This window comes from Mesoplodon densirostris, chromosome 2 (genome assembly GCF_025265405.1).
Source record: "Mesoplodon densirostris isolate mMesDen1 chromosome 2, mMesDen1 primary haplotype, whole genome shotgun sequence".
NCBI lineage: Eukaryota > Metazoa > Chordata > Mammalia > Artiodactyla > Ziphiidae > Mesoplodon > Mesoplodon densirostris.
The window spans coordinates 12,494,074-12,521,667 of NC_082662.1; the positions used below are offsets into that span (position 1 = coordinate 12,494,074).

The 27,594-nt window shown below is 46.7% G+C and overlaps 1 protein-coding gene across 1 annotated transcript in view; it reads left to right on the top strand.

The window, feature by feature from the left end:
- The window catches only part of LOC132502459 (forkhead-associated domain-containing protein 1-like), an 89,338-nt gene extending 64,627 nt beyond the window's left edge, over positions 1–24,711 (top strand). Inside the window, exons 8-17 of the mRNA XM_060118346.1 lie at positions 1,389–1,478; positions 2,506–2,610; positions 6,352–6,459; positions 6,812–6,964; positions 8,332–8,461; positions 9,136–9,260; positions 12,180–12,275; positions 12,700–12,920; positions 13,458–13,623; positions 24,393–24,711. Of these exons, the coding sequence (XP_059974329.1) occupies positions 1,389–1,478; positions 2,506–2,610; positions 6,352–6,459; positions 6,812–6,964; positions 8,332–8,461; positions 9,136–9,260; positions 12,180–12,275; positions 12,700–12,920; positions 13,458–13,623; positions 24,393–24,509 (1,311 nt within the window). The 3' untranslated portion in view covers positions 24,510–24,711. The remainder of the gene's footprint in view (positions 1–1,388; positions 1,479–2,505; positions 2,611–6,351; positions 6,460–6,811; positions 6,965–8,331; positions 8,462–9,135; positions 9,261–12,179; positions 12,276–12,699; positions 12,921–13,457; positions 13,624–24,392) is intronic.
- Positions 24,712–27,594: the final 2,883 nt, after the last annotated feature.

A 27,594-nucleotide genomic window follows, 5' to 3' on the forward strand; every position in this document is an offset into this window, starting at 1 on the left:
TATTGTAACTTATTTGGCCTCCATTTCCCCATCTGTGAAATGGGGATGACAAAATCGTTTTCCGAGTAGTGGGAGGCTGGTTTTAGTTGTGCTCTTCTGCCTCTGCCCAAGGTCAGCTGCCTGGCCAAGCCCTCTGCATTCATTTCTCCCAAGCAGAGTGTCTTCCCAGGCATGTGCTATAGCTGTTTTATGTGGTGTGTGTGTCTCTGTTGGGGACGGGAAGGGGATGAAGAGCTGGTGCTAAGTAGAAGGAATCTGCAAAGACAGCACCTGCTTGGCTCTTCTACCTCCTGAAGTGCATTTGGATGATTTATGTCCCCGTTTCCCCTTCCTCGTTGACCTTGGAATGAGGTCCCTTCTCCTCTAGACTGTGCGGGCCAATAGCAAAAGGGCTCGTCACCACCAAGGGTACTGCTCTTGTGAACATTTGAGATGCCTTTTTTTTTAATGGCATACATCATGTGTGTTAATTTTAGAAAAATAAGTAGATGACATTGAAAAGGAAAAGTAAAAAGAGAGCAGAGGAAATGCTACCTTGAGAAATCAGTGTTAATATTTTCATGTCTGTTTTTCCAGTCTTGTTTCTATATATTGCCTAGAAATCAATCAATCATTTTATAGTGAATTTATACTATGCACATTTTTTAAATTTTTAAATACTGATTATTTTCCCATTCTAATAAAGCAATGTTCTTATCATTCATCTTAAAAGCTACATACTTTCTCCTGGATGTACCCAGTGTTATAAAGTGGTCTGCTGTTCTAAACAACACTTGGGTTGTTTCCTCTTTTTTTTTTCTTCCACTGTTACTGACAATTCTGTGAAGAGCATCCTTGAAACTACAGATTTACTTATTTCTCCAGTCATTGTCCTTAAGGTACATTCCTAAAGTGGGAATTGCTGGGTCAAAAGAAGGCACATCCATCCTTATGCCCTTAATGCCTGTTGCCAAGCCGCCCTCGGGCAAGACAGCTCCGTTTACCCCTCCACACCAGTCAGGGCAGTTGTGTCTTTGAGATGCAACCTGCACAAAAGCCCTAAGATGGATCTGGGCTCACTGGCTCGGCCCCTTCCACCCTCACTGGTCACAGCGTGAAAATATCCCAATTCCTGCACCCTAAGTACCCAGACACTACAAAGCTGGCTTTCCCCTGCGGTGAAGTTTGCTGGCTTTTGAAGAGGAATTTAGACGCTCTATTCCTCAGAACTCATGAGAGGGGTGAACTGGGAACGACTGCAGGATCCCGTGCTCCCATCACATAAATGGTCTCGCCTCTCAGAATTCAGAGGTGTGATTGGGTTATACAGCAGGAAACACTCCTGGGCATGAACACAGGTACTTGGGACCCCCAGCCAAGCCCCCTGGCCTTGTCCTTTTTCTCCCCAGTGCTCAGTGCTGAAAGAAGAGTTACAGAAGGAAGATGCCCAGAAGGAGAAGTGGGAAGCCCAAGAGAAAGAGTTAAAACTCTGCAAAACCGTGCGTTGAACCTCCTGACCCCTAGGTGTCCACTGAAAGCCTAGATTGTGGCCTTGAGGGTTTTGGAGGGGTTCCTTGGCCCATTAGCTAGCACAAGCTCTGGGGCTTTCTGGGTGTTTGTCTGTTATTGTAGTCTCCTAATTCTTTGATTTGCTAGCCTCAAAGAGATGGGTGAAAAGACCATGGAAAACACACGCTCCCCAGATTTTCTGGGCAGTTGGCTCAAGGCCCCTCATCAGGTTTCCCCTGGGGAAAGGGACGGGAGGTGGCCACCGTATGCTGCTAGAAATTCACCGCGGTCCCTACCCCTGGACTTGTGATGCCCAGACTTTCATGATCCACTGTCACAAGTTTTATCACAGCTGTGAGCACTGTTATTAACACAACTCTTCTTGAAGTATTTTTACTTAAATACATTCAATTTTACAACAATTCGTAAAAACAAACTAAAAAGCAACTGTATCACTGGCCTTGTATGGAAGGTGAACATAAAAATTAACACAATGAAAAGATGACCACTAAATGTAAATGTTCACCCCCTATACCAGCCCAAACCCTCGTGCACATCACCAGGCATACGTTTTCCATCCATTGGGAAGGACGGTGCCTGGGACGGGGGCAGGAGACGTGTGTTCTTCTCTCTGTCAGGAGCACACTTCTCTGCCTCAACTGAGAAAAAAGAAAAATGTCATTGTTCTTTTTTTCCAAACGGTGCCCATTGTGTCTTCCAAACAGCCCTTATTTAGATTGAACTCAAAAATATACCCCAAGGAAAGAGATTCTAATGAGTGGATAGGTATCTTGTACTGTTTAATCCAGGATCCATGCTGATCTTCAAAAGAAACTCAAATTTTCCCTCACCCAGCCCTTTCATTGCATCCGTTGAAAGAAAGTCTACTTTGCCTCAAAGATGTGGAATTGTCCCCCAATGGAAGGAATGAAGCGAATCCCAGACTAGGTTTCTGCCTTAATGAACCGGATGAAATGAGCTGTGAAGTTGACTTCCCTGTTGTTGGAACTCTTTCAGCAAATCCAGGACATGGAAAAAGAAATGAGGAAGCTCAGGGTGGAGCTGAAAAGGAGCAGTACCGAGCAGAGCCTGATCTCTATGACGCTGCAGGAAAAGAGCAAGGTATGGCAGGGACAGGTCGGCCTGGGAACCACTCTGGGGCAAGCACTCCACCTGCATCATCTCTGTTCATCCTCACAATGACCCCATGCGGTCTATACTGGTATTAACCCCACTTTACAGTTGGGAAAACTGAGGCTCACAGAGGTGAAGGAAGTTATCCAAGTTCACTTGCATAAAGTAGTTGTGGCAGAACTTGAATCCAGGTCTGCCTGACTCCAAAGCTCCTGTGTGTAACCACTACCCTAGACTGCCTTCAAATCTTAATTGTGAAATTATTTAAGAAAGAATTGATCCATTAAATCAAGTTTGCCAATGATGTTGTTCCAACTTAAATTCTCATATTGATTTTTTTTTGTCTTTTTGTTCCATCATTGAGAATGTTTTTGAAAATCTCAATATGTTTGTAATTTGTGTGTTTCTTCTTTTAATATGAACGATGTTTGCTTTATATATTTTGAGGCTGTGTTACTAGGTGCATCTAAATTTAGAATCCTAATACTTCCTGTAGAGCAAAACTTTAGATCATCGTGAAATGTCCCTTTTCATCTCTAGTAGTGTTTCTTCCTTAACGTCTCCTTTGTCATTTAGCTTCATCACTGGCTTTCTGTTGGTTAGAGTTTTCATACCATATCTTTTTCATATGTTCTCTGTCAATTTTTGTCTTAAGGTTTAGACATATGCCTTCAAATAGCGTATCATTTTTACAAACTCCAGTTTGACAATCTTTGACTTTTAGTCCATTTATATTATGTAATTACTCATGTACTGGGGTTTAAATCTACCTTCTTGCTCAATACCAGTTGTACCATCTGTGTTATGTTCCTTTCTCTCCTTTCTTGCCTCCTTCTGAGTGGATGGTTTTCTCTTATTCCACTTTCCCCCTCTACTAGCTTGGAAATATTTCACTTTTTTACTCTTTTTTAGTAATAGTAAGACAATAGCATTCATCCTTGACTCACCAAACTCACACATTAATTAAGTTTTTCACTCTTCTACTATTCTCTTAGTAGTCATCCTGAAGACTACAATATGCATTATTTATTTATTTATTTTTTTTGTGGTACGCGGGCCTCTCACGGTTGTGGCCTCTCCCGTTGCGGAGCACAGGCTCCAGACGCACAGGCTCATTGGCCATGGCTCACGGGCCCCGCCACTCCGCGGCATGTGGCATCCTCCCGCACTGGAATACGAACCCATGTCCCCTGCATCGGCAGGCGGACTCTCCACCACTGCGCCACCAGGGCAGCCCTGCGTTCTTCACTTCCCCAGAGGCACTAGTAGTTGGTGATCCTGCCCTTCTCCTGGACAGTGCCGTGAGCTTCAAGCACCTTCACTTCACTGACCCCCTCCAGGTTTATAAGCCATTGCTGTCATGTTCTAAACTCCTCTTGATACTTGAAACCCCACAGGACATTATTAGGGTTTTGCTATAGTCAGTATCATATCCACACATGACCCTTACTGTTGCTCGTCTTTTCTGCATCTCTGATCACCCACCTGGGTTCATTTTTCTTGTGTCTGAAGAATAGCCTTTAATGTTTTCCCTCATTGTGGCTCTGCTGATGGCAAATTCTCAGATGTGCCTGTGTGTCTGTCTGGAGATGTATATTTAACCTTCATTCTTAAAACACATTTGACTGCGTATTGAATTCTACAATGGCAATTCTTTTCTTTCAGCACATTAGATACAGCATTAGATATGTCACTATTGTCTTGTGGCTCCTATTATTTCTATTTAGAAGTCATCTGTAAGCCTAACTGTTGTACCTTGGCATAATCTGTCTTTTTCTCCGGTTGCTTTTAAGATTGTCTTTTCCCTTGATTTCCAGCAGTTTTATTATGGTTTATCTAGGTGTGGATTCAGTTTTATTTACCTCGTTGAGTTTGTAGGGGCTTCTTGAATCCCTGGCTTGATGTTTTGCCTTAGTTCAGGCGCTTGGGCTCTGTACCACACAGGCCGTGGGGAGCTACTAAGGCTTCTGAACAAGTGACTGATGCAATGACATTCGTGGACAGTAATCAGGGTGAAAATGATAGTTACAATTTCTCACGTACTAGGCGTTTCCTTGAACATTTCATCTCTTCATCTTCACAACAGCGCTGTGATCTAGAAATCATCCTCTCCATTTTACAGATGAGAAAGTCAAGGCTACTAGTTACTAGTAAAGTAACTAGCCCAATGGCACAGTCGGTTTTGTCTGACTCCAGGTTCGTCTGACTTCAGTGACCCTGGCGTAGCAAACAGCCACATGCTACTGTTTACACTGAAATTAATGAAAATTAAGTAAAATTGTTAGTTCAGTTCCTCCGTCACACCAGCCCCATTTCGAGTGCTCGATCCCCAGATGTGGCTGGTGGCTGCCGTATTAGACAACACAGCCTCGCTCAGAGTACCTGTACCATTGCAGAAAGTTCTGTTGGACAGAGCTGCCTTACAGCTGGGTAACTCTCACAGTACCGTTAAGATTGCACTGGAAGAAACTAAACTCGAGGCGAGGTGGCCAGCTGTCACAGTCCAGCTTGCATGTGAGAGGGGTTGGAGGACAGGCGTGAGACCCCCGAGTGTGAGCGAGGGAGCAGGGCGGCTGTTGAAGGTGACTCTGAGGCTTGGGGACGGGAACGGGGGCTGTTCATGCAGAGCACAGACAACGGCAGAGTCCAAGGCTGGACTTGGCTTTTGTAGCACATGAAAAAGGCTGCTGACATAGAAGTCAGAGCATGTTTAGACGTGGGAGAAAACTCAGGCCCAGAGAGCTTAGATGACTTTTCCAAGGTAACAGAGCTGGGCAGAGGCTCTTCCACTGGACCACACTACTCAGAAGAAAGCTCTTAAGGGCTTTTCTGGGTCTTTTATTACATCCCTGTGATCCCCCTCTTCAGATCCCTAAAAAAAGAGCCTGTGTATTTGTTTCAGCACAAACACTTTCCATTTATTTACGAGAGTTTGCCTCATTTCCTGTTAGTGCCAGGGCCCAGGGCTCAGCAGGTGCATCTAAGAACTGAGCAGCTGCGAGGCCTACACAGGCCAGCCAAGGGTAGCGTGAAGCACTCCCAAGCTTACCGTTTGTTGACTGTTACCCAAGCAAGGGGGGAAAAGTAGGCAAGCTTCTCCACTTTAAATGCCTTCCTTTGCAGGCTGCAATTCTTAATAGACATTGCTTTAGCAAGCCTCCATAGAGGTTACCACCAGTGAGTGTGCTCAAAGTGGTAACGACAAACAGTTATGATAATAAACCCAATCATAACATTTCCAAGTATCCATCACGAGTTATTAGAACGAGACTGTATGGCGGACATTCCCGTCCACCTTTCATAGGTTACAACAGTACTTAACACACTCACAGAGCCCTTAAGCACTCTTCCAAACATTGAATCCCCACAATAACTCTATGCAGTGATACTAGTATCATCATCCCCGTTGGAGAGATGAGGACACTGAGTCACGGAGCAGTGAAATAACTTTCCCAGTGTCGTACGGCTTGTTAGGGACCGAGCTGGGATCGGAGTGTGCGGTAGAACATAGTTGAGCCCCGGGTGCAGAGCTCGGCCCTTTCCCATAGGGGGCAACTCCCTGTGAGTCTGCCGCTACCCAGTGCATGCCTGTGACCCCCTGCTGCTGGGCTGCAGCTGTCCCTACCCCTCAGGGACTCCCCCACTGCCATTAGCACCCCCCAGAAGAGTTTCCCCAGAGGGCATGATGATCACATTAGCAGCAAGCCCTCGGTTTCATCATCCTTTCAGGTTGAAGAGAAGCTTCGGGAGGATTCCAGAAGGCAATTGCTTCAGCTGCAAGAAATGAGGAACAGAGAAAACCTCATTAAAGCCCATTTGGAAAGGGTAGTAGGTCAGGTAGGCGTGCTGCAGAGCCCCTTCACGGGCCCGTGCTCTCCACGGAATCCCGCACCCAAGTGGCCGGCAGGGATGAATGAGGAGGAAGATGGCCTGCTTTGGTTCACCCGCTTATTTTCTATACGAAGAAGTGTCTAGAAAGATCTAGAGCTGAGATTCTATCTAGATCTGGAGTCTGAGCTCTTAACCACGATGCTCTACTACTTCGCTATTAGTTACTAAGCTAAGCATCGTTTTTCTGTGTTTTGAAGAAAGTTTCGTGAACCTTTGTCCTGCCCCCAAAGGTAGTGGAAATGACTCCTGCGTTAGTCCTGTCCCCCATCAGCTGCAGTTTCCCTTCCCCTCATTTCAGATGAAGATCAACAGTTCTCGGGAAACTCAGCAGTATTTGCTGCAAGAACAGTTACGGCAGCATCTGGCAGAGAAGGAGAAGCTGACCAAGGAAAGGCTACAGCAAGAGGAGAAGCTGAAAGCCAGAGTCAAGCGGCTAATGTCAGAGAAATCGGTAAGGTGGTCCCCGTCCTTCTCTTTACTACTGGAAACTGATGAAATGGGCTTTCCTATGAGAAACAGAGGGAACGTACTCAGATGGAGGAATCTCAGCAACTCCTTGTTGGGAGCTAAATTAATTAAAGAGGGTGAATGATGTAGGAGGAATTAACATGAAGCTTGAATCCCAAAACTCAGAGATCAACTTGAAGATCAACTTGAAGAGGCAAGGTTATTGAAATGTCTAGAAATGGTACTTTGTTTATATACCGCAGCTGATTTTATTGATACAAATCCCAGTCGTTACTGCGGGTCCTGGTTTGTGTCTAAGTGTGTGCAAGACCAACCAATTGTATTTCAGTCTTTTGCTTTCTCTTCATGCATATCAGGGGAAACACATGGCCAAAACGGCTACTTACTTTTCCAGAAACCAGCCAATTAGAGGATAGTTTACAATGGTGCCTCTCAACTCAAAGGTGTCCACGGATCATATGGGGATGTTGTTAAAATGCAGATTCTGACTCAGCAGGTCTCGGGTGGGGGGAGCCTGGGATTCTGCATTTCTGACCAGCTCCCAGCTGGTACCGATAGCACAGCTCTGCAGACTACATTTTCAGCCACAAAGTCTTAGAAGAAGGTTTTCCCCAAGTTGGCCGATAAGAACCATTTGGGGCTTCCTTGGTGGCACAGTGGTTGAGAGTCCGCCTGTAGATGCAGGGGACACCGGTTCATGCCCCAGTCCGGGAGTATCCCACATGCTGCGGAGCGGCTGGGCCCCTGAGCCATGGCCGCTGAGCCTGCACGTCCAGAGCCTGTGCTCCGCAAGGGAGAGGCCACAACAGTGAGAGGCCCGCGTACCAAAAAAAAAAAAAAAAAAAAATGCCCCTCCAGGGACTTCCCTGGCGGTCCAGTTGTTAAGACTCTGTGTTTCCGCTGCAGGGGGCACGGTTTCGATCCCTGGTCAGGGAACTAATATCCCGCATGCCGCATGGTGCCGGCAAAAAAAAAAAAAGCCCCTCCAGGAGCAAATTTGATGTGATTGTTCAGAGATGAGACCAGAATGACAACAAGTGGAAACCCAAGCTTACAAGAAGATTAGAAGAAAAAAAGAAATAAAACATGGGGAGGGAACATAGGGGGGATCTCTTATTTATAGTGATGCTAAGTAGGTAGGAAAGTTGGAAATCTTCCTTGATGTGACTTTGTATTCGAAATGCAATTTTTAAATTCCTTCTCGTCTGAAACCCTGTAATGATATTTTCCAAGGTACTAAGTAAGTGACAGGGTTTCTGCTAATCCATGATTTGTTCATGTTTCTTCAAATACAAGAGAGGGAGGTTGTGATCACTGATAAAGCTGCTGTCCTCACCCTTCTGGCCACAGGAGCAGTCCTTCAGTGATCTAGGAGCCAAGTGCAAAGGGTCCCGACATGAGGAAGTCATTCAGCGTCAGAAAGAGGCTTTATCTGAGCTTCGTGCACGAATTAAAGAACTTGAGAAGGCCTGCTTGTCAAGTAAGTTTCCTCCTGCCTAGTCACCCCCTCTGTGCTGAGAACCGTGGACCCCAGACTTGAGGGTTCACTTTAGGGACTAACCAATTTGCCAGGACCACCATCTTCTATCCCCATCATTTCATAACTAAAAAAACATAGTTATAAAAAAAGATGGGCAGGAAAAAAAAATAGATGTGTAGGCATGAGCTCAGAGTCAAGAGCAGGCCTTGATATTAAATAAACAGGATTTCATGAAAAACTCAGAACCTTGTCCTTCTTATTTCACTGTGGCCCAGTGGAAACTTTTTCATAGACGGATGCTGTGCAAGGACCAACCTTGGGGAACTTCCCAGGATAAATACCCTGTTTAGAGGGAATAGGGCTTTCAAGAAGCCAAGCTTGCTGCTGGGTGGAGCCCTGGGCTAGGACACAGAAGCCTGGGTTCAAGTCCGTCCTCACACCTGTGGCCGAAGGTTCCCCCTCAGTGCCCCAGCCCTGGGAGGCTGCAGCCTCATACGAGCTGTGTGGCCTTGGACAAGTCATTTCACCTCTCGGCCTCGATGACCCACCTGCCAAGGGAGGATGGTGAGCTCATTAGTACTGGCCTGTGGTAAGTGTCCAGGAAATAGCAGCTGTGACTTTTACATGCAGTAACTTCTTCCTGAGCCTTTGAGTGTAAACTTTTTCTTTTATAGATCACAAGGACCACATGGATGGATCATTTCTAGACTTAAAGACCTTCGGGATGGAAAAAAATGTTCGGAAAATATTGGATGCAAAACCTGACTTGCCAACTTTTTCAAGAGTAGAGACCCGAACGGTAACCAAAGACACTTTGTCTCTGCATTGACTGACACATGGGGAGGGTGGGCATGAGGACAGACACTAGCCGTGTGCCCTGGCACCACTGTATACATCATTGGTTCGAGGCCAGGTCCTCCCTGATGGGCTGGCACCTGTATGGACTGATCGGTGCCTGGCCGTACCAGCGATCCAGTGTTTGAATAGAAAGGCGGCTTCCCATCATGTACAGCATGATATAGCATTGCACTGATGCTGGCCCGGTCAATCTCTGGGCCCTCCTTTTCACATCACATGTTATATTCTGCAGAAATATCCAACAAGCTAATGTACAACAGTATGTCATGAGCTTGCCTAACATTTGCTTTTTGCTATAAACTGAAAAACATGAACACATAAAGGGCAGCAGAAGGGAGCCATGATGATTAAGAAGACACAAGTTCTAGAATCAGAGACCTGTGTCCTAATCCCAGCTCTGCAAGCTCTGTGACCTTGGGCAGCCTCCTAACCTTTCTGGGACTTCAATTTCCCAGCTGTAAAATGATGATGGAAAAATTAAAGGAGATCATTATGTAAAGTGCTTATCCCAGTGCCTAGCTCATAGCGAGCACTTTAATAGATGATAGTTATTATTGTCAAACAGTATTTAAAGAGTATTATCCAAGAAAACCTTCCTTTCTTAGGGAGCATAGTTTGTGTTTTCCAGGATTTTCAGAAGTAATTTGATTGTTAGGTTGAAGGTGCCCTGTATCCTAAATGGATGTTTGATCGGGTGTTTGACTGACACATGACAATGGACAGCTCAGGCCAGCGTGGCTTGCTGCGGCAGCTGGTCTAAACCAGCTTTTGGAAAACATAATAAAGCCATCCTATCCGTACCAGCATTTTCTCCTACAATTTTTCTAGACATTTGCTCACACGTCTAGAGATGTGAGTCTTCAGAAACATGTTGGTCTTCCTGATAAAATCGAACCTTCCTTCTCTGAGGTTGGGAGTAGAGGGACCGTCTCCAGGTGGGGAGCTCAGCTGGATCTCACGTCCTGATGGTCCTGCTTCCAAGACCTTCTCCTTGGCAACAAGCCCTCATCCCACCACTGACACCACAGAGCAGGAAACCTCCTAACTCTCAATCCTCCAAGGTTGGCAGTAATTAAATGAAAGAGCAGGAGGAAGAATAGCTGACATCTGTGAACTGCTTACTGTGTGCCAGGCGTTGAGCTCAGCCGGCTCCATGCCTTATGTCATTGAACCATCGTAGCAGCCTTGTGTCATAGTTACTCTTATTGTCCCCATTTAACAGATAAGAAAAATGAAGGCTTCAGGAGGTCAAGTACCTCACCCAAGGTCACAGAATAATGATTGAAGACACACCAGGGGTGTGTCCCTGGTGGTGTGTCTGCTAGCCTGCAGAGACCGGGTGGGGACTGTGTGCTTGGATCCTGTAGCCCAGGCTCTTCCTTAGTGACCCTCCCCTCAGGAAAAGAGGGGGCGTCTGGAGAGGTACAGAGGATGCAGCTCAGGGCAGCTGAAGACACTGAGCAGCATCTCAGGTTCTTTTTGCAGCAGATCTGCCCGGTTTATTGTCATCTTCAGATACCCTCTTTTATTCTCATCTCCATAGATACATAGACAAATATGTCCACTCTTATCTATCACAGTCACTTTGGGGGCCATTATAGTTTTTTAGTTGTTTTGTTTTTAATCTCAGAGGTGTTCAGGGTAGTGCCAACAAATGCTAGGGCTAAGAGATGCTCATGGCAAGCATTAAGAGCCAATTTATTTTTTAAGGAGGCTTATTATGGTTATTTGTAGTCATTCAGTTCGGGTAACCTATTCAGACTGGTGGCCATTCCATGCAGTCATTTGGGCTTCCAGCAGCCAGCTGGCTGGTTGGGGTCTTAGGGAGATGCAGCTGCAAACACTATCTGCATTGTCTCTGGAAAGGGTCTGAAGTGATGCCCACCCACCAGGTTCCCGAGCTAGGAGAAGGTTGGGCCAAATTTTGTGAGGGTATGGTTTCTGCTGCACAGAAATGAGATTCCTTTAATCAAAAGGAGGGAGGCTATTTTCCACTTAACCTTCATTCGTTCATTCAACAAACATGCCCACTATGCACCACTCGGTGCCAGGTGCCATGCTGGGCACAAGGAGGGAGATAGTGAGCAAAAGCCGCATGGTCCCCATTTTTCTGGAGCTTGTCTTCTCAACATCAGCGGTACTGATTTTTTGAGCCAGGTAACTCTTTGTTTGGGAGACTGCCCTATGCATCGTGGGGTGTCTAGCAGCATCCTTGTCCTCTACCCACTAGACGCCAGCAGCAATTATGACAACCACAAATGTGTCCAGGCATTGCTAAATGTCCTGGAGGGGGTAGGGTGGACAGAGTCACCCCCGGTTGAGAACCACTGGCCTAAAGGGAAGACAGACGAGACGGTGGCCAAAGAACGGCACAAGTGATGCATCATTTCAAAGGCAGTCGTGCTCTGAAGGGGTAGGAACACAGTCATAAAGAAAGCAGTTCACAGAGTCAGACTGGATTTAAAACCAACTCTCTTGGCATGGACATATATACACACACACGCTACCAAAGGTAAAATAGATAGCTAGTGGGAAGCAGCTGCATCGCACAGGGAGAGCAGGTCGGTGCTGTGTGTCTACCTAGAGGGGTGGGATAGGGAGGGTGGGACGGAGACGTAAGAGGCAGGGGATATGGGGATATATGGATATGTATAGCTGATTCACTTTTTGATACAGCAGAAACTAACACACCATTGTAAAGCAATTATACTCCAATAAAGATGTTAAAAAAATTAACTCTCTCAAATTATTCTTTAGTATCTTTCCAGTTCTTCCATTATTGTTTGGGTTATTCTTCTGGATGTAGAAAATCATAATGGAATGCCAAGAGAGTTTTTCTTCTTTTTTTTTTTTATTTCAGCCTCAAAATGGCCTTTCCAGCCCAGGGTCCATCATGGTCTCTGAGAAGTTAAGGAAAATGGATGTGGCTGACGCTTTAGATCTTAGTGAAAAGCTGGTAGGTATACCCAGCATCAGTCCCCTCCTGTCCAAACCTGCGTGCCCTGCAGATAGTTTAAACATCAACTCCACATACATGTTTAGTTGTTACAGTAGCTCCACGAGACCCATCTCCTATCCCAGCTTGGGCTGGAAATTGCAGAGCCCAATCCCTTGCAAGACTGGGTAGTAAGAATGAATGTTTATGTCTGTTGTCATTCCCCCTCCCCACTTCCCCCCAATTCTCAAAAAGGCCTAGTGTAAATGGATGCGGGGGAAAATGAAAGTCGCACTAAAAACCCCAAATGCACTCATTTGCAAAGCATGTGTTTCTCCTCTGCAACTGCAGAAAATGAATGAAACACAATTAGACGTTTGCCTCCTCAAAGTGGCCACCAGCGGTCTTGGGCCAGGCCTCTTACCTGCGAAATGCTTTCTCGTAGTACATGGACATGAGCAAAACCCTCGGGACTTTGATGAACATCCAAGGTATGTCAGGTCACGTGTCCATGAAACACCTCTCCCCAAAAGAGAGGGAGAGTGTCTACCAGCTTCGACAAATAGACCTGTACCTGGTGTTTGATAAGATCACCCTACTTAAGAACCAGCTGCAGAGAAAAGAAGAGCTTTTGAGACGATACGAGAAGGACATTGCACAGCTCAAGTATGGCCCATGTCTCCGGCAAAAGGCCCAGGCCTCCATTCTCCAGGCTAAACCTCGGTGCAGCTACAGACCCGTAGGGACCAGGACAAGAGGACAGAGGCCTGGGTGTGGAGGGGGGCAGGCGGGATGGTGACTCAGGGCCTGAAGGACCCAAGTCTGTGGGCAAGAAAGCAGCAGTTAAAGTACCCTACTGTTAAGGAATAAGGTGCACCTTTTATAAATGTGTCTGATGTTTCACCATGTGTGTGCTTTTCGTAATTCCATCCTATTTTCAGTGGTATCCGTTCCCCCACCCTCTCTGGAAAATTGGGAGGGGCTGGTAGCATAACCTGTGCCCCCTTCATGCTGCACGTCCACAGCCAATGGGCTATTTATTCTGCCCTCTAGTCCCCACATCTTCATCCTTCCCCCCACTTGTAAGGAAACCGCGAAGCCAGGCATACATGGAAGTGTTCTGAGGATCTCCCAGGTCGGGAGCATTGGTGGTGAGTGAGAAAGATGAGGAGAAAAGAGCCTTTGTCTCTCCTGTGTGCTCAGGCAGAGCAAAGTGTCGGTTCAGATGTACCAGTCACAGGTGGCAAAGCTGAAGGACGGCATCTCCAAAGAGGCCGAAGGAAAGGCGCTGCTGAAGGAGGCCCTGGTGCACGTGGAAGAGCGGCTGCACCAGGAGAAGAGGGTCACCAGGGCGATCAGGCAGCAGAAGGTGGGAGGCCCCTGCTCGGAGCAGAGCCTCTGAGGCTGCCGCTCAGCTCCCTTTAGAAACAGCCAGCTGAGGTCCCGGTGGGATCCAGGCAGCACAGAATGCATTCGCTCATTGCAAAGGAAGGTGGCAGAATAGCTTTAGCGTTAGGCAGACTTAGGTTTAGACTCTTGTTCTGCCATTTACTGTGTGACTTCAGGCAGCTTTTTTTTTTTAACATCTTTATTGGAGTATAATTGCTTTACAGTGTGGTGTTCGTTTCTGCTGTGTAACAAAGTGAATCAGCTACATGCATACGTATATCCTCAGATCCCTCCCTCTTGCGTCTCCCTCCCACCCTCCTTATCCCACCCCTCTAGGTGGTCGCAAAGCACTGAGCTGATCTCCCTGTGCTATGCAGCTGCTTCCCACTAGCTATCTATTTTACATTTGGTCGTGTATATATGTCCATGCCACTCTCTCACTTCGTCCCAGCTTACCCTTCCCCCTCCCCATGTCCTCAAGTCCATTCTCTACATCTGTGTCTTTATTCCTGGCCGCCCATAGATTCATCAGAACCTTCTTTTTTTTTTTTTTTTTTTTAGATTCCATATATATGTGTTAGCTTAACCTCTCTGAGACTCATAGTCTAGCTTGCCTCTATTTTTTTTAACTTTCTTTTTTTTAAATTTAATTTTTATTTTATATTGGAGTATAGTTGATTTACAGAGTTGTGTTAGTTTCAGGTGTACAGCAAAGGGATTCAGTTATACATATACATATATATATTCTTTTTCAGATTCTTTTCCCATATAACTTACTACAGAATATTGAGTAGAGTTCCCTGTGCTATACAGTAGGTCCTTGTTGATTACATATTATATATATAATAGTGTGTATATGTTAATCCCAAGCTCCTAATTTATCCCTCCCCACCACAGTTCCACTTTGGTAACCATAAGTTTGTTTTCAAAGTCTGTGAGTCTCTTTCTGTTTTGTAAATAAGCTCATTTGTATCATTTTTTTTAGATTCCACATATAATGATATAATATGATATTTGTCTTTGTCTGACTTACTTCACATAATATGATAGTCTCTAGGTCCATCCATGTTGCTGCAAATGGCATTACTTCATTCTTTTCTATGGCTCAGTAGTATTCCACTGTATATTTGTACCACATCTTCTTTATCCACTCCTCCATCGACATTTAGGCTGCTTCCATGTCCTGGCTGTTGTGAACAGTGCTTTCTGAGACTCATAGTCTAGCTCGTCTGTATTTTTTTAACTTTTGATAATTCGTGTATTTTATCTTGTTCTTTCTATCCAGATAACTCTTTTTTCTACCAGTTTTATTGAGACATAATTGACCCACAGCACTGTACTGAGCTTAAGGGTGTCCAGCATCATGATCTGACTTCCCTGCCTCCTGCAATGATGACCACAATCAGTTGAGTGAACAGCCCGAGTGTTTTTAAAGGCGGCGCTTCTGATTTTCATTGTTCTGCCAGGTGCCAGGGATACACCGAGGAATAAGCTCTCTGAGAATAAAGATTTGGGTTTGCTCTTCTGAGTAGCCAGAATAGTACTCCAGTCTTTCTGACTTGGGGCTGTGTATTTGTACACGCATGCTTGCGTGTATGTGTGTACATGTGAGTATGTGCTGTGTGTTTGCATGTGTGTGTATTTGCATGTGTGTGTTTGTTGCCTGCATGAGCTCTAAGGAGGCCAAGGTCATAGAAGGGTGCCCTTCTTCTCAACCAGGAGGTGATGGTCAGATAGTTCCTTGCAGAAGCCTGCCCTCCATCCTGCGAACCTTCCAGGCAATAGGTTTCCAGACAGCAGGCTCTCTGGCTTAGAGCCCCAGAAATGAAAAGTGGCTGTCCTGCTCTGAGGGAGCCTGGATGCGGTGTTTCCAGTGCTCCCTGCTGTGAATTAAACATCACAGGCCTTAGTCTGCATGTGTCATGGGGCTGCCTCAGGCAGAGGACAGTTTCCTTTCACACCAAGCAATGCCAGGGAGAGCTGGGCCAGTGACAGAGTTGTGACTTTCCCTTTGATGTGCCCTCTGGAGAGCTCACCCCTCTCCGACATGCCCCCCCCCAGGGCTTGGCAGACTAGGCCCCAAAGTAGAGACACCAGACCACAAAGTGGGACAGAGAAGGGCCCAAAAAAAGCCATTGTCATGTACTGAAAACCTGAGGATTTACATAATCAGGCTTCACATGCATTATTCATGGGCTGCCTCATTCATACACAACGCAAGGGACATGCCAGCCTGTTTGTCAGGAAGAAAACAATAATATATATTAAAGTTTTGCTGGATCCTAAAGCGCACTTGTATACATCTGTCTTGGCATCCGTTCCTTCCAGGGAGTATATCTTCGTTGTCTTTAAGCAGAAATGAACAGAAGGTAGAATTCCTCTTTTCTAAGTTTTACACTTAGTATTTTCACAAGGAGCCTTAGTTTTTTAGCCTCCTGTATAAAACTTTGAAACTCTTCACCCGTTCACAGAGGTGGCAAGGTTGAAACACTGAGATGAAATTACACATCTTAAGCTTCAGAATTGCCCACCCCCAAAAAAATGGAGTTTGTAGTTTTAATGTTTGACCATCTCTTCACCAAGCAGACCTTTCAAGAATCAAAAGTCCTATTTCCACACTAATATCTCTGGCTGTGAAAATGAGACTTGGTATAAGATGCTGGGCCTTCACAGCGACTGGGCCTGTGGCTCTGTCCATGTGGCAGAGGGACGGGAACCGCGGCCCAGGCCGTGCCCACTCGAATCCACATCCCACATCCCTCGAGAAGCCGGCAGTGTCTCTCAGAGTTCAGAGGCCAGATTTGGAGTCAAACAAATAGGGGTCAAGCCCCACCGCTGCCCCGAATGACCCTGAGTAAGTGGCTTGACCTCTGTATCGCAGGTTCCTCAACAAAGCAACCAAAACTGTTGGCAAGGGGCCTACTCCGTTGGGCAGTGGGAGGGTTAAATGGCAAAATGCCTGCAGTGCCTGGCACATCACAAGCCCCGTGTCTAAGGGGGAAGAATAGGCAGCTCATGGATGGGTGGGGATTCCTCTATTTCTTTCAGGGAGCTTCCTGCCAGCTGACGCCTTCCCTGATCCTCCCAAAGCCGCCAGCTCTTATGGGACACGCTCTTCTCTTTGGTGAATACGACTAGGGCCATGGCCAAGAAAGGACCCAGATACCTTTTGTGAAAGGGCTAAGGCTGGGATTTTCAAGAGGAAATTTTTAAATGCACAGAAGTTGCCACTTGGGAAGCACGCAAGCTTCTCAGGGCTTGAAGTGGAAGAAAGGCTGAAGGGCACCGGCTGCTTCTGGCAGGAGAAGCCGCTCAGCTCTCCTGCCAATCAAATCTCCAGCCAATCAAGTGCTGCCTTGGGGGCGTGACCACCGCTTTGCCTTGTGGTCTCAGCCAGGAAAACCCCCTAACCTTCCCACTGCTTAATTAGCTCAGATCCCTCTTCTTTAAGATGAGAATAAAAATGGCACGTAGCTCGTAGCCTTCCCAATGGGAGCTTGTATACAAAAGCCTTAGCACATAGGACCACAAAGCATACACGCTCTCCTACCATCGTCATTATCCTCACTATTCTCTTTAACTCACTATCTTCCAAGATTTCCTTGGGCCCAGGTATTCTCAAGATTCTGGCTTCCTCCGTGCCACTTGTGTGTTTTGTTTGTTTGTTTGTTTGTTTTTGCGGTACGCAGGCCTCTCACTGTTGTGGCCTCTCCCGTTGCGGAGCACAGGCTCCGGACGCGCAGGCTCAGCGGCCATGGCTCACGGGCCCAGCCGCTCCGCGGCATGTGGCATCTTCCCGGACCGGGGCACGAACCCGCGTCCCCTGCATCGGCAGGCGGACTCTCAACCACTGCGCCACCAGGGAAGCCCCACAATTGATAGATGTTGTGTAGGAGGAGCGTGGGATGGGAGGGGCTTGGAGTGGTGCTCTTCCGCCCACAATGATGAAGTAGAACCATGTGGCCAGGCCTATGCAGCATACAGATAGAAGAAGGCTAAAGAAAAAGACCCTCCCGCACCCCCTTCATCACATCCCAGTGTGTTCAGTAAAGTTCAGGAAAAGCAGGTGCATAGGGGCCAGGCTCTGCCCTTCAGTGCCCAGCTGCCCACTGATGGAACTTAATCCTGGAAGGAATTTTGCAGCAATGTTCAAACTGGGGTTCCCTGGAGCCTTTGGGTGCCATGGAAAGGTGTGAGTCTCAAAGCACACACACCTTTCTCCCGCCAGAGAAGCTCTCCATTATCTTATACCCCAAGTTCCTCATGGGATTTTGCTTGGATAAACGGTTCTGCAAAAAAAGAGGTGGGGGATGGGGTGGGAGAGAAGAAGGCTGTTGGTTTAAAACTAACCCCTGCTTGATAAAATCTGAGAATTTGGATAGTGATTGTCTCAACTGAGTTTGTGATAAATACTGAGTGGCTGCAGGCTCGAGGCCTTCTCCACGGAAAACGCCTGGAGGGCAACTGTCAGTTCAATACGGGCCCATCAGCCTTCACGGACAGTCCTCTGAGGGTAGAGTTAGCATCCTTCTGGGAGAATGGAAGAGTCTTGTAAGCACCTATGCCCTGTCCCAAAAGGCAGCATAATTTCCTCCCTGAGTTTTGTGACCACCCGGTAGGGTTGCCAGATTTAGGGGAAAACAAACAAACACAAAACACGATGCCCAGTTAAATTTTAATTTCAGATAAACAACAAAAGCTATTCAGTATAAATGTCCTAAATATTACACGGGGCATATTCACACTCACAAATTTGTTGGCTTCATTCTGAAATTCAGATTTAACTGGGCATCCTGTATTTTATCTGGCAACCCCTCCAACATTTACTGAGCACCAACTAGACACCAAGCAGGGAGGTTCTGAACCAGGTGTCGCAAGATGGCAGCCCACAGATATATTCCATTTGGCTCATGGGATTTTTTTTTTAAGTTACATTTCAAAATAGGGCAGTTTCCTGGAATACTCTGGATTTCCAGCTTCTCTGGGAAACTTGGAAGATCTGGCGACCCTAGGCCCACAGACCCACAAGCCACCATCACAAGCCTCCATCTTCCAGGCCCCTTAGAAAGGCGCTGGGCTCGTGAATTTGCATAAATTAAATGTAATGCCTATGTGACTCCACTGTATTTGAGGTCTTTCAAAGGACGTGTTAATTTTTATCGTATCAACATTGTAACCCACAACGGCAATGTCCTTTCTTCACTCCTTGAACTAGATGGTTCTTTAGGTGTCTCCTCAGCCACACACCCCTTTCTCTGAGAATGCACATTCCCCAACCAGGTTTACCCTACCTACTGCTGCTCTCTTGGCCACACCTGACTGGCTGATCAGTAGATATTCTACCCAAGCCAGACCAATCAGGTTTCTCTTCTAACCCAAGCTGGGCCAATCAGCACCTGTGCCCTTGATATTTGGAAGTGGGACACGGAGTTACCACACAGGTCATTAATGGCCCGGAGCTGAAAGTCTTGATGCAGTTCCCAGCTGGGGTGGCCATTTCTCCCACTGTGTTTGGAGAAACAAAGCCAGTCGTAGAAAGAGATGGCCAGGATAAATAAGCAACAGGTAGAGACAAGAAACCAAGACCCAGGGAATTCCCTGGCAGTCCACCCTGCACTTTCACTGCCAAGGGCCCGGACTCAATCCCTGGTCAGGGAGCTAGGATCCCATAAGCCACTCCGTGTGGCAAAAAAAAAGAAGAAGAAATCAAGACGACCCCCAGAGAGACAGTGCAGCAGACACTACAAGCCCCTTAGTCATTGCCTCCCTCTACTGTATAAGCAGCACGCGAAATGGCCTAATTTCCCAGCCTCCCTTGCAGCTAGACCTGGCTGTGTTGTTCAGTTCTGGCTAGTGACATGCAGGTGAGGGCCCTGGGCAGGGCTTCCCTTCTGGAATTAAAGGCAAGGCTTTGCTAGGAGAAAGTTTTTCTCTTTGTCCCTTTGCCTTGTCTCCTTTTCCTCTCCTGGAGCTCAGACTTGGAGCTGGAGCAGCCATGTTGGGGATCACCAGGTAACAAGCAAGAGACCAAAGCCCACCTCAAAGGACAGTGGAGTGGAAAGACATGAAAAGCCTGGGTGGGAGCCTAGTGGCATCACTGTGCTCTGCACTGTTCCTGAACTGCCTACCTCTGTACATCCTGTTGTATAAATAAATCAATCCTATCAGTTTCAGCCACTGTGGTCAGATGTACCTGTTTGTGCTGTGGAGCAAACGACTCAAAAGTTAGTGACTTAAAATGGCAACTATCAGCTCTCAGGATTCCAGGCGTCAAGCTGGCCACTTGTACTGGCCTGGTTGGTTTGGCTGGGGCTAGTTTAGGGTGGCTTCGTGTACAGGCCAGCCTGGTCATTGCCAGGCAAGCTGGGTTAGGACAGTGGTTCTCAACTGGGGGCGATTTTGCCACCCAGGGGGCATTTGGCAATGTCTGGACACACTTTGGTTGTTAAACTGGGGTGGGGGTGATACGATCATCTCGGGGTAGAGGCCAGGGATGCTGCTAAACATCCTGCAGTGCACAGAAGAGCTGCCCACAACCAAGACTTATTTGATCCAATATGTCAATAGTACCGAGAATGAGAAACCCTGGTCTAGAAAGGCCTCAGCTGGGACGTCTGATTCTGCCTGGTGTGGTCCCTCATCACCCAGCAGGCCAGACCAGGCCATGTTTGGTGGGTACAGGTTTCCAAGAGCAACAGGAGAGAGAAAGCCTCAAAGCACACTTTTCAAGTCTCCACCTGCCATGTGTTTGCCAACATCTCATCAGACAAAGCAAGCCACATGGCTAGAGTTCATTTGGGAGGGGCTCCAAATTTTTACCATCTACCCACATCCAGGTTTCAGTTATTTAAAGCTGAAGGCAGCGCGCGCCCAGAGCGTTAACGGGCGGGAGCGGGGGTGTGGAGTTGGGAGGTCAACTGGGCCTCCTGGTAGCCTCCCTGAGTTCAACCAATCCAGTGAGGAGAAGCCGTGGGCGGGGCGAGCTCCGCTGCCAGAGCGGCGTGAAAAATTTCCCAAGGCAGAGCGAAAACCTTTCCTGAGCGACTGAGCATGCCTGCTGGTGAAAGGTCCAGCCCAACTTTCACCACATCCCAGACTCCAGAGGGACTTTTCTGAAACCCAGAGAATTGACCATGTCCTCAAACAGCTTAAAAATCTTCCATGGCTCCCCCATGCCTCCTCAGGAAAAAAAGATCACACTTCAGTGGGTTTTTTATGCTTCATCCTCAACCAATTTCTTCAGCCACGTCTCCCACTACTTTTGCAAGAACTCTTTTGCTCCACGGATGTTGAAAACTTGCAGCTTCTCATACATACCATGTTCTCTGTGCACACAGGTTCACCTAACTGCGATTCTCTGCCCAGGCCCTCTCTACCAGGATAATTGCATCTGTGCTTTCTAGGTCTATGAAGACAGTCATGCTTCATCCCTCTGGCATAGCTCTTGTTTTTTTTTTTTTTTTGCATCTTTGTTGGAGTGTAGTTGCTCTACAGTGGTGTGTTGGTTTCTGCTTTGTGGCAGGGTGAATCAGTTATGCATGTGCATGTGTTCCCATGTCTCTTCCCTCTTGCATCTCCCTCCCTCCCACCCTCCCTGTCCCACCCCTCTAGGTGGTCGCGGGGCGCTAAGCTGATCTCCCTGTGCTGTGCGGCTGCTTCAGACTAGCTATCTATTTTATGTTTGCTGGTGTATATGTGTCCATGGCATAGCTCTTCTTACTCTGTGTTGTGAATATACTCTATGTGCTCACATGTCTTATCTTCACTAGAATGTGAGCTACTTGAGGGCAGGGGTCTTGGCATATTTTACACCTGTATGGAACTCTAAGACCTACCAGTGTGCCTGGCACAGGATAATACTCAATAATTGTTTATTGAATAAATGAATGGATTATGAGCTCCATGAAGGAAAAAAAAAAAAAAAAAAAAAGCTTTAGGCATTCCAACTGATGCACAAAGTTGCCCTGATTCCTGATGACTTTCTGGTTCCTGGTTTCTTTCCTTGGAAAGGCCCATTCCAATGCCTGCCCTTGGGTTCCACTAGGACGTTTTGTATCACTCAAGATTCTCTGGTTGCAACCAACAGAAATCTCCTGTGGCTAACTTAAACAGAAAAGGAGTTTACTGAAAGGAAATGCGGAAGGTTAGAGAATCAAAGGGCAAGCAAAGCTGAGGAGTCTGGACAGGCAGGAGCCATCTTTTCTTCCCCATAGATGTCCCCTTTTTTCTTCAGCCGGTTTGAGTTTCTGTTATTTGCAACCAAAATGGCATTTACTAAGACGCTCTGCACAGCCCCAACTGGTAGCTCTGAGAAGCTACCAGCGACCTTTCTTTCCCCTGACGTTGTACCAAGGGACAGCAAGGTACCTGCAGTCCCCCCCCAGAACTCCCAATCTTCTGATCCCCCAAGAAGCTAAGCCAAACAACTTCCTTCCACCCATGCCAATGGGGGCCCATTTGGATTCGTGACTTTGCAGATAAGGTGCCCTTCTCCAGCAACTTGGCAGAGCCAACAGTGCCTGCTGTTGTGGAAACCGGAGTCATGAAGTGGCTACGGAAGAAAACAGCTTCCCCTGGATCCGTGTTGCAAAGTGTGTTCCTGGTAAGTGGAGTGGTTTCCAATTTTTTAAGGTCTTATGAAGGAAAGCAATACTCTAACGATGAGAGGAAACCCCAAACCTGCTAATGCTAATGTTCTCCTCTTTTTTTTAATATAAATTTATTTATTATTATTATTATTTTATTAAATTTATGGCTGCATTGGGTCTTTGTTGCTGCGCCCAGGCTTTCTCTAGTTGTGGCGAGCAGGGGCTACTCTTTGTTGTGTTGCGCGGGCTTCTCATTCCATGGCCTTCTCTTGTTGCAGAGCATGGGCTCTAGGCATGGAGGCTTCAGTAGTTGTGGCTCGCGGGCTCTAGAACGCAGGCTCAGTAGTTGTGGCGCACGGGCTTAGTTGCTCCGGGGCATGTGGGATCTTCCTGAACCAGGGCTCGAACCCGTGTCCCCTGCATTGGCAAGCGGATTCTTAGCCACTAGGGAAGTCCATGTGCTCCTCTTTTTCATACTGAGTTTCCTAAGGCAGGAGTTAGGGAGCCAGTTGAGGGAGGGTAAACTCTTTCGGCTTATTAGCTTGGCCTCATTTCCATCAAGATGCGCCGCTTGCCTCTGTCTGCTCAGTGTCCCGAGTTATCTGGGCCCATTCATGATCTTCTGTGCCTGCTTTTGTTTTTAAACATTTTTCTTTGTCCATCTGTTCCCCGGGAATCCACTGCAATGCCTCTGTCCTGCGGTGGGAAACATTAGCAGGCTCCTTGTTTGAGTTTCCTCTCATCACATTGCTTTCATTCCTAAGACCCTAAGATATCAGAGGCAGCAATTTTACCTCTGGCTCGACGTGGTCTTATCGGCACAGGTTAGAGTTGCCCTTTGACAGATAAATCTCTTTTATGGTTAAACAACCAGCCTTCATTCATTCCAACAGACACCAGGTACCTACTACGTGCCAGGGACTAATGATACTGTGCTAGACCTTGAGGCCTTAACCTTTGCTCCCCTTTCTTTTCACGGTCTAATCTGCTGCCCTCCTGCAAAGGAGTTGGAATAGTTAATTTAGTGGGTGTGTTGCCTGGGAGAGCTCACCTGGGACATTCCCAGCCTCTTTTGTCTTTCTATGAGATTATTGCTGGGCCTTCTCTAGAGAGAGCTGCATGCAGCAGTGACCCTCTTCTGGGAGTTTCTTTGTGCCTTTCAACAGTTGAAGTTTCATAGCTAATAATAGCCAGCTTTTTATAGCATCCTTGCCAGCCATCAGACCCTGCACTAAGCACGGTCCAGACGTGCTCAGTCCTCACTGTCTGGATCGCTCCGGTTTCACGTGTGAAAATGATGAGAAGTAAGTTACTTGCCCAAGAGCAGAAGCATCAGAGCCCACACTTCGTACTCAGCTGCTCCAATACAGCGTTTTCCTCGGTGAAGTCCAGGAACCAGCTTGTTATCTACTGGATGATGAGGGTCAGGTCAGCAAACGTTTTCTATAAAGGGTCATTTCCCTTTGTGAACCATGGGGTCACTGTCATCACTACTCACCTCTGCCATTGCAGCATTATGCCTAAACAAATGAGCTTGGCTGTGTCCCAATAAAACTTTATTTATAAAGATAGGCAGAGGGCCAGATATGCCAACCCGTGTTAAACTCTCACGCAGACTAGATTGTTAATATCTGCATGGCTATTGTCTGCCACATGACTACCAGGAAACCAGCTGATCATCATCTCCATCACTTGTTGTGAGCTTTTGCTACGTGCCATGTGCCACACACTAAACGAAACACTTTACATACATTTTCTCATTTAATCCTCTCAAGTAGTCCAGGAGGAGAGGGCCATTCGAAAGGCCTCTCGAAAGGTAAAACAGGCTGCCCAAGGTCACCCCAAAGGGATTTTGAAACCCATATCCTAACCATGAGTTAGGAGGCAAATGTAAAGATGGGCAAAATGATGCAAATGTAAGAAGAAAATGTTAACTGTGTATCTGGAAGAGTGTACACCAAAATGTGAATAAGGTTACCTGTGGGTAGTGTGATAATGGTGGATCATTTTACCTTCGTTTTGCTCATGTCTATGTGTGTATATAAATATTTTTTTACAACAAAGATTTTATTTTCAGTAAAAAAAAACGCCATTTGAGAAGTATTTGGGGATCTCCCTACAATTATAGAGTTTGGGCATTTGTTGCTCTTGCTTATTGTAGGTTGGAACCAGAAAAGGCACCCCAAAGATGGACCAAGTTAGGGAGATGCTGAAGAGAGAAATGCCCAGCAAATCCAGCCAGAGCCTTCTGTTTTCTAAACCTGGTGGAAGGAACTAGAAACGTCGTCCCGCTGGGCCTCGCGTGATCCTCCGTGAGTCAGTGTAACTCTTCTGCGTCAAACTACTAAGATGCTTTTTTAGGACATTAAAGGTTGCTACCCTAGTGTGTTGCTTCCTAGACTGGTATTTTGCACAATACTGTATTTTGGAGTGTGTGAGGAGAGGGGTTCTTTTCACAGATATTATGAATGTAAACATACACAGGCATATGAAGAATAAGTTTGAAATTCAGAATCCTAGGCCTGGTAGATGCAATTCTGTGTTTGGGTAGTGACAAACCCAAATGTCACACCTCCAAGGAGCTCTGAGAAGCCCGCAGTTGAGAAAACCCAGGGCGTGTACTGGGGCCACAGGACAGAATGGTAACCTCAGGGCTGTTGGGGCCATGGTATAGTGCATTTATATCTGAATTGATTATAATAAATGTGAACAGCAACCAGTTTTATCGCTTCCATAACAGTGAGTCATGTTTATATGGCGCTGTGCGGTGTTCAAAACACTTCTCGTCTAATCCTCTCTCAAGCCCTGGGACGTAAATAGCATTATGTTCCCCATTTTACAAATGAGGAAGCTGAGGCCCAGAGAGGTTAAATGGCCCATCTAAAGTCACACAGCTAGTAAATTCAAGAATTGGGTCTGGAACCCAGGTTTCTAACTCCATCTCACGCTGCCCATTCTGCCACACCAAGACAGCCCAGTAGGTCAAGTCCCAGGCCATCAGGACAGACCAAGTACCCAGTCATCAAAGAACACACACTGCTCAGGTGGACACACCCCTTTCCCGTGGTGTTTGAAGAGACCCTCAGTTTTGCCTTCTCTCCAGCTATCTGTTCTCTCCCTGCCATTCTTGTACAGCCAGAGACCACCAAACAAGACAGGAGGAAGAGCCAGAAGCCATGAAAATCATTTATTTTTTATTTTTAAAAAGCCACAATAAAAGTATTTTGATATTTTAAAACCAAATGCATTCTTTATACTGATTAAAACTAGAAGGAAATGGGAAAAATGATTTGCATGATCTTCCACTAAAGGTACTTCTTACACAGTGAGAAGGGTGAGCATCACCTGACCTTAAAAATAATCTTGAAAATCCCAGCAGTTTTCCATAAAGAACATATTACTTATACTGTACCATATCCCCAAAATCCAAAACAGCAATCTCCAGCACCAGAAAAGATCACTTGGTCAGGCAGTAGTTAAGTAGCTGGCTCATGTTTGGAAGCCAAATTGTGTGGGAAAAAAAATATTTTGGTTGAATACAAATATTTGAATTTGCATAAGTTAAATGTAATGCCTATGGGACTCCACTGTATTTGAGGTCTTTCAAAGGACGTGTTAATCTTTATCGTATCAGCATTGCAACCCACAGTGACAATGTCCTTTCTTCACTCCTTGAACTAGATGGTTCTTTAGGTGTCTCCTCAGCCACACACCCCTTTCTCTGAGAATGCACATTCCCCAACCAGGTTTACCCTACCTACTGCTGCTCTCTTGGCCACACCTGACTGGCTGATCAGTAGATATTCTACCCAAGCCAGACCAATCAGGTTTCTCTTCTAACCCAAGCTGGGCCAATCAGCACCTGTGCCCTTGATATTTGGAAGTGGGACACGGAGTTACCACACAGGTCATTAATGGCCCGGAGCTGAAAGTCTTGATGCAGTTCCCAGCTGGGGTGGCCATTTCTTCCACTGTGTTTGGAGAAACAAAGCCAGTCTTAGAAAGAGATGGCCAGGATAGATAAGCAACAGGTAAAGACAAGAAACCAAGACCCAGGGAATTCCCTGGCAGTCCACCCTGCGCTTTCACTGCCAAGGGCCCGGACTCAATCCCTGATCAGGGAGCTAGGATCCCATAAGCCACACCGTGTGGCAAAAAAAAAAAAAAAAAGAAGAAGAAGAAACCAAGACGATCCCCAGAGAGACAGTGCAACAGACACTACAAATCCCTTAGTCATTGCCTCCCTCTACTGTATAAGCAGCATGTGAAATGCCCTCATTTCCCAGCCCCCCTTGCAGCTAGACCTGGCTGTGTTGTTCAGTTCTGGCTAGTGACATGCAGGTGAGGGCCCTGGGCAGGGCTTCCCTTCTGGAATTAAAGGCAAGGGTTTGCTAGGAGAAAGTTTTTCTCTTTGTCCCTTTGCCTTGTCTCCTTTTCCTCTCCTGGAGCTCAGACTTGGAGCTGGAGCAGCCATGTTGGGGATCACCAGGTAATCACCAGGTAACAAGCAAGAGACCAAAGCCCACCTCAAAGGACAATGGAGTGGAAAGACATGAAAAGCCTGGGTGGGAGCCTAGTGGCATCACTGTGCTCTGCACTGTTCCTGAACTGCCTACCTCTGTACGTCCTGTTGTATAAATAAATCAATCCTATCAGTTTAAGCCACTGTGGTCATATGTACCTGTTTGTGCTGTGGAGCAAATCACTCAAAAGTTAGTGACTTAAGATGGCGACTATTAGTTCTCATGATTCCAGGCGTCAAGCTGGCCACTTGTACTGGCCTGGTTGGTTTGGCTGGGGCTAGTTTAGGGTGGCTTCATGTACATGCCTGCCTAGTCATTGCCCGGCAAGCTGGGTTAGGACAGTGGTTCTCAACCGGGGGCGATTTTGCCACCCAGGGGGCATTTGGCAATGTCTGGACACACTTTGGTTGTTAAACTGGGGTGGGGGTGATACTGTCATCTCGGGGTAGAGGCCAGGGATGCTGCTAAACATCCTGCAGTGCACAGAAGAGCTGCCCACAACCAAGACTTATTTGATCCAATATGTCAATAGTACCGAGAATGAGAAACCCTGGTCTAGAAAGGCCTCAGCTGGGACGTCCGATTCTGCCTGGTGTGGTCCCTCATCACCCAGCAGGCCAGACCAGGCCATGTTTGGTGGGTACAGGTTTCCAAGAGCAACAGGAGAGAGAAAGCCGCAAAGCACACTTTTGAAGTCTCCACCTGCCATGTGTTTGCCAACATCTCATCAGACAAAGCAAGCCACATGGCTAGAGTTCATTTGGGAGGGGCTCCAAATTTTTACCATCTACCCACATCCAGGTTTCAGTTATTTAAAGCTGAAGGCAGCGCGCGCCCAGA